The sequence below is a fragment of the Bombus flavifrons genome, chromosome 11 (genome assembly GCF_040668555.2).
Source record: "Bombus flavifrons isolate JBK064 chromosome 11, iyBomFlav1_principal, whole genome shotgun sequence".
Taxonomy (NCBI): domain Eukaryota; kingdom Metazoa; phylum Arthropoda; class Insecta; order Hymenoptera; family Apidae; genus Bombus; species Bombus flavifrons.
The window spans coordinates 3,024,074-3,036,231 of NC_138452.1; the positions used below are offsets into that span (position 1 = coordinate 3,024,074).

The 12,158-nt window shown below is 35.7% G+C and overlaps 1 protein-coding gene across 8 annotated transcripts in view; it reads right to left on the reverse strand.

Moving 5' to 3' along the window:
* Positions 1 to 12,158, reverse strand: part of LOC138185214 (uncharacterized) — a 391,900-nt gene that overhangs the window by 30,248 nt on the left and 349,494 nt on the right. For all 8 annotated transcript variants that reach the window (XM_069124002.1, XM_069124000.1, XM_069123997.1 and 5 more), the window contains one exon: positions 11,981 to 12,114. In XM_069124002.1, coding sequence (XP_068980103.1) covers positions 11,981 to 12,114 — 134 coding nt within the window. The remainder of the gene's footprint in view (positions 1 to 11,980; positions 12,115 to 12,158) is intronic.

Genomic DNA, 12,158 nt, shown 5'->3' on the forward strand with positions numbered 1-12,158 from the left:
TCGTTATACTTGATAAATTTACATGCTGCTAGAAGTGATAAAAGGAGACAAGATAGGAATTAAGATAAAGCAAAGAGCAATAAAGTTTCAGGAGAAAGCAGAGGAAAAACAAAGAAGAAGACTGCTGAAAGGAAGATACAGGAAAGAGAAAGAGATCGGGAGATGACGATTACGAATCGAACAGCTTAGAAAAGCAAGAAATGGTGAAAAAGGTAAAAGAAAGGGACAGAGAAATCCTAAGACAAGTGCAATATAAGACAAGATAAAAAGCACAACGTATAATGTAAGCTACAAACAGATAAGAATAAATGTACAGGCAGAGTATTTCAAAAGAGCTGGGGATGAAAATAGTCAGATGCTAATAACAAAGGCTAAATGTGGTAATATAGAAACATGGAATAGGTAATACGAAAAGAAGAAGAGGAAAGGAAGTGCGAGATTTGCCATGAAGGACGAAGCATGCTGGAGCATATGCTTAGGAAATGCAAAGAACTGGTAAGGGGGAACTTGAGAAGGACATAGTCAATGGTAGGGAAAGAGAAGAGCTAACAAAATTGGTTGTGCGAAGTGGAGAAAAGGAAGAAAGTCGAAGATGAATGGATAATGAAAGAAGAGAGAGAGAGAGAGAGAGAGAGAGAGAGAGAGAGAGAGAGAGAGAGAAAGAGAGAGAGAGAGAGAGAGAGAGAGAGAGAGAGAATAAGTAAAATCGTAAGCATATGTATACATATAGTCGTTCGATGTTAATTGATATTGTAAAGAGATTGTGAACGATATCATTTTCAGGGCTGTGAGGCCAAAAATAAAGATATGCACGTATATACGTGATAAATTATTGTGTCAAAATTCTGTCGCCCTTATATCAACCATAAAGTGCCTTTTCCTTCGACATTCGTGCAAACAAAAATTTCCTTTTTCTATTTTATATTATCTTCGAACGATGATTCAATTTAGTTTTTGCTTTTGTACGAATGAGTTACACAGCGAAGCGGCACGTAACCGATTACAGCGGTACAAAACAAAAGCATAAAACGATCCTCGTCGTCTGTTGTTGCTCGGTTTTGATTATCGCCACGCGATCCCCGCCGGGTAATTACGCTCATTAATTAATCATGAGTTAAATAATAAATTAACCGGGCATACGTTTGCGAATTAACTGACCATTGCGGCAAATAAACGCGCTGACAAGTTAAATACAAATTAATACGTCCGACCACTGTTAATTATTAATACCGGTCGAATAAGTTCCTGATATTCGAAGCACGCGGATAATTCGATACCATCAGAATTTCAATCGATTTACGCGACGGACCGCAATGAATAAGTAATAGGATTTTTTTTGGAAATGTGAAAGTATTAATTATGCGGAACTAAAGGGTTCATGGCGAACTTAATTGATAACGTCATGTTTAAATTAGTATTAACGTTAATCAAGAGCGTAGTTTTCCTCAATTATATCGCTGTTTATATATTTGCTATTGTATGAAATGTGTTCGATACATTTTTTACTATTTTATATATTTCCCTTCTAAAATAAAAATGGTAAACGCTGCAGTGTCATAACTTTTAAGTGATAAATGATACAAGTATCAAAATTAGTTTTTATTGTTACTTATTATTGCTTATTACTATTAATTTCTATTATTTACTTCTATCATATATTATACTATTATATTCTTATACTATTCGATACAAATATCTGGTACACCGCTTACCATTTCAATTCTTTAACCCTTCGATGTCCACCTCCGTAATATTACATTCGATAAAACACGTTATACGTATCACGTAAAGCGTTTCGTTCTCACATATTTTCCTAAAATTCAGTGAGCCCTTATTAAAGGCTTAATAATACTTTTATCTATATTCATAGTTAGAAAATTATATTATATAGATATATTATCGCAGAATTAAGAGAAAGGTAAATAGTCGATTGTTTCGCCATTTCTTTTTTTACGTGAAAGCTAAAAAATTTTCGGTCGTATACGTAACCCTTGTCACGACCAGTGTCGATGAAACGAAAGATTTCCAGAAAGGGTCGAAGGGATCAATTCTCCGACGCTGTGAATTCCTGCCGGGAACCATTCCAGGAAGGAGGGGCATGCCAACTCACGCACCGCGTAACACGCAAGCAGAATGCGTGTACATTGGCCGGACATTTTTGTTCTCGAGGATATAACGCGACATGATGCATTACAACCGGCCGGATATACCGGCTGACGGTTTTCTGTTCTGAATGAATAATCACATCGGTTAACGCGACATGTTCGCCCATCTCTGTGGCTGGAATTCTCTTCGTGTTCAAATCACCATGCTTCGACTTTTCATTAGCGTAAAGAACATCTTGTCGAGGTTCCTTCTTCTTCTTCATCTGCTCGTTTCGTTATCCTTGAAATGATCTGGTTTCGATCAATCAATACCATTTGTACAATCGTTCAATATAGTTTGACAGACATTTTTTACTGCATTATTTACGTTAAATAATGTTTCTCGAGAAGCATAATGTTGATTTTTATTACATGAAATTCCTTGCAAATTCTTCTTGAAAAATATGATAATGGATATACATAATGATAATTGAGATACATTTAACGTCAAATAATTAATCAAATTTTCCTCAAGGGAAGATGTATCCCTTTGATATCTTCTTCCCAAATTTTAGAGAAAATTTTGAACATCTTGGAGGATTTGGGAGTTTATTCATAAAAAGTGCATAGAATCGTAAGGATTACACAAGCAACACAATTTAAATATATTGATTATTTGCATGGATGAAGATCAATTATGTAAAGACTACTTATATTTTGATAATATCTACTGAAATATAATGTTTATTTCAAGTCACATAGACTCGACGAGAACAATAGGGTCGAAATATAGTATCAAATAGTTACAGATAATGCGACGTAAAAACGCAACGTAGGTAAATGCATCGAATAGTTCTTTCGATCGTATGATAATCCATTAAAGAAACAGTTCAACAGATAATTTAGTCAATCTGGACAGGGTGCCCGAGCTTTTTACAAGATCAATTTAACGTTAAGATACGTTGAACAGAAAAAAATGTCTATGAAATTACAGGGCACGTAGATCGAGTGGTTCATCGCCGCGAAAAGCAAACGGTAGACTGTAATTTAGTTTAAAGAGGTAATAAAACAGCATAGATTTATCGAACATGACGTCCTATCGGGATGTTCGGATGAATTGAGACTCGGAACAGCGGAGGGGTGATGGGACCAAAGGGTGGCGTCGTTATTGCTGTCTGTAGACTGTCATTTCCGTCGGTAGCATGGCTGATATAGCCGTGTCGTAGGGATGTTATCGACTTTTCAGCAGATACCAGACACGATTGATCGCGATAGATCTTCCACTTTGCAATTTCTATGACTTTACAGCGGCTCATGAAAGTATCTGAGCAGTTACGGTAGGAAACTTTTCTATATAAATATATCGTGCGTGATATACAAAATAATTTGAAATTTCACTAACTAAAATATGATTGTCACGATTATATTGATTAAATTTGAAACCAATTTGAAAATGTATATAGAAGTTACAAGATATTTATTGCGAACATACATTTAATAACAAATTAGTATAATTGTGAATAGACATTTTAAACATACAACGAGTGTCAAGTATAGTCCCATTGAATAATGAATAATAACGACTATTTAAATCAATATCTTTGTAGCTTTGATGTATATTTACAGATGTGTTTCAAATTTTACTAATGTAATAATGATAGTCGAGTTCCACTTTATAGATCAAGTAAAAAATTTCCTACAAATATTCAAATACTTTGTGAGGGTCTGTATGTGATTTTATGTTAAATAGGGCTTGAAAATTATCATGTTTCTTTTTTATCTTTTTTCTTTTGTTATATTATATGTGGTAAGATTATTTGTCTGGTATTGTCGATAATTTTGGGATCTCAAGATCTAAAGGGAGTTTAGACATTTGGCATTCATAAAGACCTAAGACTTACCAGGATCTTAGGAACGTTGAATATTTCAGAGTTTCCATGGACCTCGTACTCTGAAACCCTGCCAGATTCTCAAGATTTTCAGAAATTTCTAATATCTCCGGAAACCTTGAAACCCACGAGACTTCTAAGGCCTCAGGATTTCAGGGATCTAGAAATTTTTCCAACTACCTAATGGTCTCGAGACCCTTGAAATGCTACGAATCACTCTGTCGCCGTAATACTTTCTGAAACCTTTACATTTTACATATGTATACCTTCCTGAGCCGTATCATCCATTTTCAAGAACCTACACTCATCGGACTCGGATATCTATTATCCAAATTCTGTACATCTGTATCCGTTGGAGACGTAAACCGGTTTATGTGCTGAGACGAAACTTTTGTTCCATTTTGCAAAAGAATGATTAGGTTCCGGAGTATGTTTCTTACGACACTTTTTCTGCGCTATTTCGAATATCAGCAGGCTATTCGTATCGCATATCTCTGCTTTCTCAATGATCGATCTACTCTAACGTTTTCTGCTTTGACATTTTTTATAAGATGAAATAAAAAGTTTGAAATTTCCAAGTCAAGGGCAGATCTACACCGATTGAAAAGAAGATTCATACACAAACAGACCGTATATAGGAATATTTAATTAAATTGTTTCCTATTTATTGTTCCATTGTCTTGGTATCTAAATTCGATCCTGTAAGCAGCGTCTACATCTTTTATTTGCAGCCTCTGTACGACCCAAACTTTCTCTAGTATTCGAATCTTTTCCCGCATTCGATTAACAAAATCAAACGCAACGCGAACAAAGTATGCAGGTTTTATGCGAGTCTACGAGAACGCAATGTATACCCTCGGGGAAGGTCTGTGAGATTCCCATGCAATTTCAAGTACGCTTCACACTGTTCTCCAAGTTCAAGACTGCATTTTAACGAGACGCGTCTCTAATACGCATCTTGGTCTATAGCGGGTATCGCTGCTTTCAAGCTAAATGCTTTCATGTTTGTTAAGAGTTTCGCTGATTCCATGGGCCTTCGCCGAATTCGTAGATATCGTTGCGCCGTGAAGTTTCTAGTAGCTGTTTGCAGCGCTGTCATACTCGAGGCATATGCTTCGCACTTAGATCAGCCAACGTGCCATTCGTGCGAGACGAGCCATTTTCATGAATATTCTTGCGCAGACGAGCTTCGTATACATTCGTATTACTGATGTTGTCTCGATAAGAGAATGGACATTACGTTACACTCTGTATTTAATTTTCCTTTCTATGAAGATAAAACTCAACAAATCAAAATATCAAACAAATATAGAGAATTTTTAACTTATTTATAAACATTCCTGTTTGCTTGATTTCTAAATTTCATTGGATAAAGAAAATATCGATTTGATATTTAAACGTTTCAAAATTTTGGAGAGTTATTAAAATTGACGACCACTGATCATCAAAATCGTTTCAGAGTCATAAGGTGTTACAAAAGTCATTTCACTGGCAGTCAGGATCGTTACATGATTACACAGATTTATATCGAGGTCGTGTCATTGCTAAGTTACAGCACTAGGCACTGAAGCCTTACTATTACTATTCAAGGTCATTCAGAGACCTCCAAAAGTCATCGAAATCGTATTATTGACATCTAAGGTCACTTGAAAAGCACATATAATTCTATGCTCTATTTGTAAAAATATATACGGACATTTATTAGCGAAGCTTATTCCAGTAATGTATTCTCAAAGTACAGAGTTTAAGAATAAGAAATTTTTCAGGGTCCAATGGATTACATTGTGAAGAAGTATTAAAAATGGCACGAGCTTACCAGCGATCCAATCGACATAACGTTATTGTCCGGCAAGGGGCCAAGAAGTTCCTTAATAAAATTCAAACTTCCACGATATAATGCGTAACCGTCCCGATTTTCGGAGGCTATTGGCGACGGGAAATACGATACCGGTGCCAAATGGGGTTGGCGATAAAAATTCGTTTCGCCGGCTGGGAATAGCATCGCGCAGAAATCGTAAGGAGACGTGCTTACATGCCAAAAGACGAGAAAACGCGAAATACGCTCTTATCGATGGAATTTCATCTGGACGTTTCTGACTAAATCCATTCCTCAACTTATGTCCCTATATTCAAAATGTCTTTATGTATGCCAGCTCGCGAAACCAACATTTTCCCCTAAAGTATGAAATCTTCTTCGTATCTATGGTCACGAGAATCGTTACAAATTTCCTCAGATCGTAAGAGCAGAAGATTGTAGAGCCCTTTCGATCTATTTAATCAAAGATCAGCGAATCAGAATTAAAACAAGTCAGATTTTTAGAACATACAGATATTGAAATCGCGATATCTATGGTTATCGCGAATGATAACTGTAATTTTCTGGTTTCTCTTCTTCGAAGTTCCTCTTCTTTGTTTTTCGACGAGAATACGTCCTTTCAAGTTTCACTAGGTTTTACCTTTTAGCGTTAAGTATAAATACACTACTGGTTTAAAGCTTGAAAAATACTACTTGCACGTTTCATTAAATCCAAGAATTTTACGGGAAAACTGTTATCTTAGAAATTTTATTCAAACACCTATCGCGATAAACGAGATTATTATCCACGTCTACGATATTAATTTCGAATTAATAGCAAAAGCAGCTGGAGAGAATCTTGCGCAATTGAATTAATATCAACGCTTTTTCTTGCTTATAGATGCAATTTTCCTCGATGACGCGTTCCCTGCGCAGTTATCATATCTTTCTAGCATTAGCATAACCATAATCCACTCGCAGCTGAAATGACGTGCAAAGGGTCGTCGTGCATCTGCGTTTGTGCAACCGGAATAGCGTGAGAAGCGCATCGACGCTTTTGTTGCGAGCACGCACGATGCTTTGTTGTCTCGCTTCTCGTGGCATTCTGCCATAAGCAACCCCTTCGCAGAATCGACCCTGTCCCGTTTCCGAGATGCGTTCGACGTGACTCGAGTCGAGGGGTAGATCCTATGGCTCCGCCTTAACGTGCTCTTCTGTCTGCTTGGCTAGCCTCGTTTCTCGCCAAACACGCGTTCCAGTCTCCGTTTTTTTATTGCTCCAATGACAATGTGCATGCTGGCCAAGGATCGTTGTCTGATATTTCCGTAGGTATTTCTGACATAAATGCGATATGGCTCAAGGTAAGGAGAGAGAGTATGTCTTTTCGTGGTGTGAGTTTGAGAGTGTATAAACGGAATCGTTATCTTTCCTTGATAGAAGATGTAATGAATGCAATTTTTCACAATAGCGACAGTAGATTTTAGTAATTGTAAAAATGTTATCTAATGTCAGTCGTGTTGTGTCGACCTTTCGAGAGGCGAATAAAAGAAATTCTTATCAATTTCGATCTTTTCTGGAGCATTCATGTTTTTTAAGATTTCAATTTCCTCTATGAAGATTTTTTAATATAATTTAATTCATATTAAGTTCATGGCTAATCTGGTTTTTGTAAGTGACGAGTTTAAAATAAAAACGAAACTTTGGGGAGATGCATCGTTGCTATATTACCGACAAATAGATGCCCATTTCCAGCTGAAAAGCACTAGGACACCTTTCATTTTTAATACAACTTTTACTAATATTTGATGCACATTATGAGCATTAAATTGTACGAATTTTTTAGTAAGATTCTTAATATGAATTAATGTAATCAATTCACTTTATATCTTATTCCCCATATAAAGTACAAACTTTTGAAAGAATCATATTGCTCATACAATAACCTAATATTTCATATCAGCTACGAAAGTTATCTTCAAAGGATTTTCCAATAAAAAGTGTAATTACTTGCTTTTATTACTTAATCCGACTAATAAAAATTTCACAAAAGATCAGTGTCGACGTCATTTTCTGACATGGAAGATTTCTTTAATTTAATTCGTAAGTATACGGCCAGCAGACGCATCGATTAAAATTTTGGAATTCAATAGGCTGTTTACGCGGCATTTGCGCGGGAGTACAATCGAACGCGGGAATTAAATTTTAGCCATTTATGGGAGAACCGGGATACGCGGCGGTCCTTTAACGTTGTATTTTACACCGCACTTAATACCCTATTTAACGCTTGCTTTCGTGTAATTGGACATGACTAATGAATTGCAGATAATTAAGCAATTATTCGATTCCTGCGAATCATTGCAGTCGACTGCGTCATTAACGAGCTCGCCAAGTCAGCTTCTTCTTCTTTTTGTCTCATTTATCTTCAAATGAATTTGCGATTAACTATTGTAGCGGAAACGAAGTAATCGACGACCCCTCGAATCTTACGCAGTAATAATGTTCGTCGCGATGGGAATATAATTTATTGGCTATTCGTTACATCGGCTTACATGTTGTCAGGCATGAAATAAGGAAACGATAAGATTCGTTAATGGACTGATTTAATTCATCTCTTATCACTGATCACGAATATAAGAGACATAGGAAGATACAGGCAAATCGTTACATAAGATCGTTTGATTAATGGTAAAATGATCCGAACACATTGTACTGAAGATTATACGAAGTTTATACGATATTGTAATTTTCTTTTACAATTATCGAATATCCTTAACCCCTTTGCCACGGACAACGTATACATTTCCGTATAAAAGTCTTAGGAAGACTTTCAATTTTAGTAAGAGTTTAGTATTTGATAGGAATTATGAAGTTACACCTATTTTTTGATAAAATCTGCTTAAATTGACTGGGTATGTATATGTATTGTTGAGAATTGTGGATCTTAATCGCCAAAATAAAAGTAAAGGAACACTACGATTACACTTAGAATTCATATTAAAATAGTTTTAGATTTATTTAATAAACGATTCCCAGGATCTTCGTCGATACACATTTGCACGCGTCTCAGCACTTTCTTTATCTCACCTTTATTTGTCTCTCTTCTATATCACGCTGCTAACGGAACAATTACATTCATTTGCTTTTCGAGACGCTGTGCACACACATACTTCCATACACTCACATTCACATACGTGTGTCACTACTACGCGGCTAATCTAGTTTAGCACACAAAATTATACATATCTCAATATGTATATGTTTATAAATATTAACTAATAGAAATATTAAATAATATTATTATATAATATCAATTGCTAAAGGCGTATGTGTACGTTGTCTATGATGTAGAATAGTATTAACGTTTCTACGGTTTAAACGCAGCGAAAAGATTAAAGGTTTTACATTCAATACAATCTTCGAGGACAACGTTTCCAACTTCGTTCGCGAACGTGATCCTTCAATAAAACGAACAACCACTATGATTTAACGTCACAGTACCAGCTTCCGATATCCGGTGTAATATATCCGGTTGATAGCATTTCCGACGGCGAGATTTGTCATCGAGAAAGGTTCCGATATGAAAGAATTATCGCCGACCTCTTACCTCGCAGGCATACGTTATCCATAAACCTTATTCCGATAGAAAGAATTCAACAATTTTTCATATTATTACGATCTACTCCCAAGGTCAAAATTGTGAAGATAGATATACAGAGAGAAAAGAAGAGAATTAATTTTATTACATTAAACTGATGAGATTCTTATTATAATATGGCATATATAGATTTTTTATAGTCTAACGTTTCGAATGAAATATCATCCTCAAAGGTTTTGATAATTCCCTAATAATTTTTCAGGTTTACTTAGATTTTCATAAGCGCCTTGATACTTCTGAACGGGGATGTATACATTTTTCTTTGTATTTAATTCCATCAAAGAATGTTACTCATATAAAAAATCTATTATTACCATTTATGAACAGTCTTAATATTTATGAGCAGACGCGTATATATTCCTCGTTGTATTTAATTCTATTAACGAACGTTATCTGTACGATAAATACCAGTAATTATTATTATTATTTCGAATACTCGTATATCGAAACTATGCTCGAACAATCCTCGAACGATGGGGCTAAAAACTCGAAACATTCCATGAGCAGCGGATGATGCATCGTGCAAACACTTGAATCCCTCGAAACGTTCGATGAACGCGGACACAACGCTAATCTACGTAGCACGGTGAAACGATCGTGTGAAACAAATGTGTAAATGTTAGCCAAGGTAAAATTTCCACAGCCCACCGCGTTCGATTCGCACCGTAGTTTGGCCGAGAAGGGAAAACTTGTAATCTCGATACAACGCTGCGATAATACGTTCGCGAGGGAGGTTTTGGCCGGTTCGAGATATGTTATTGGAAGGACGCCAATATCGATGATTTACCATGAAATCCGGTAGTTATTGCGTGGGAAACGCGGTCGCATTATTTATACGTTATATCGAGTCGATACTTTTCCGGCGAGCTGTGCACGGGAAATAAAGCGCTGTCTGTGGCTCGATGAAATAAGCGATTTTCGCGAACCCGTGCACACATGCACATATATACGCGTGTATAGATACATTTACGTAGAGAGGAAGGCAAAGGAAGGAGAAATCGATGTCGAACAAGCGTCTCGAATTATTACCGGATGTTTGGCAACCGCATCGATTTGCAGGCCTGGTTTCTCTTTTCCTGTCTATCGATGGGAAACGTGGACCCCTGCATAAACGAAGTTGCACCGAGTTGTGCTCTCCCAGGGTTACGGGAGACCTTGTTCTCTTCTGACGGTAGAATATATAGGGTGATAAAGTATTAGAAGCTATCTTCTTCGAAAGCATCGCAGATACCGAATTGAATTTGTCGACGAATTATGAGTTTATTGTTTTCCTCGCTTCGTAGTAATTTTATACTGCGCATTAAAAAATTCTCTATGTTGATGAATCTATTCAATTAACGGCCAGCTCGTCGTATCTCGTCGCTTCCGTATCGTAACTAATTCGTCGATATAATTAATGTGTGTAAAGCTTTTCACATTTTTAATGACTTTAATAGAGAATTAAATGAATCAAAATATTTGTATTCTTATTACATATTACAATTTTTCGTTATGCTCATAATTCGCGATAGTTAAGCTTCAAGAACATAAAGCTCTTCATATTCGTATTTGTTTGTCTTAAATAGGTCAGAGGGGTTAACCTTTCACACTGTATAAAATTCTGGGGTGAGTGTTTATGGAATGGCATATTAAGTTTGCGTTATTCGTTATGCTGTACTTTATGTATAAATATATCTATGTATATACATATATATATATATATATATATATGTCAAAATATTTGTAAAGTTAATTTTGGTCAGAATTTAGATTTAATTGGCAACAGGGGGATTTTTCAATTAATGTAGTTGATGCACGAGCACACTTGAAATAGATAGAAAATTACTGAAAGCACGTATTCGCTTCGAACTCGAGTAGACCAATTTATATTCCGTATGCATATGTATTTTTCCATAGGGCTGGTTCAAGCGTTTTTTTACTATGTACAACATGAACGTGTTTTAATTAAATTGGTTGAACGTGTTGTACAAACGTTGCAGACGGGGAAAATAAAAAATTAATCGATACTGCAATGAAATTGGAATTTTTTATTTCGACTAGATTTCGATAAACGAAATAGTTTTTAAATCTGGTATCTCGTAATCTATCGTCTGAATTTTTAGGATATTAATAAAAAATATATCCACAACAAACTGATTCAATTTTCGTATGAACATTTTATGGGAAAAATATGATGGGTCACATTTTCTGTTTATTATATGACAATAATGCTAAAACCCAGTACTTTGTTAACCAACAATACATTACCAAAACTATCTTTTTATTAAATTTGTTTATTGGATTCTCTTGAAAAATATTTATTTGTCAAAAAATATTGGTATTAGGTATGCCATTAATATTTTCATAAAACTTCATCAATTTATCATCTATTAATAAATGACTTATATTTTCAGATCAAATATGTTGTGTTTCTCCTTAATCATATTATGTCAAAGTACATTATATTATTATCTTATCTTTCATCATCAAATAACATAGAAATCAGAAAATTGACGAAAGTGTACATAACGTATCATGCTTCTGTAATTGTCATATATAATATAGTATGTTTCCTTACCTGGCCAGTTCTCTCTGAAGGTGATGAACTCTGGAGCGTGCTCTTTCAGCTTCAGCCGTAGCTTCGCGTACCCGAGCTTCGGCTTCCATTCGTTGTCGTCGTTCGCGTTCCACATCTCGTTGCGTAGCCTCTCTCTGTAACAAACGAATTAGTGTTTCCTATCAGTCAACGTAACGAT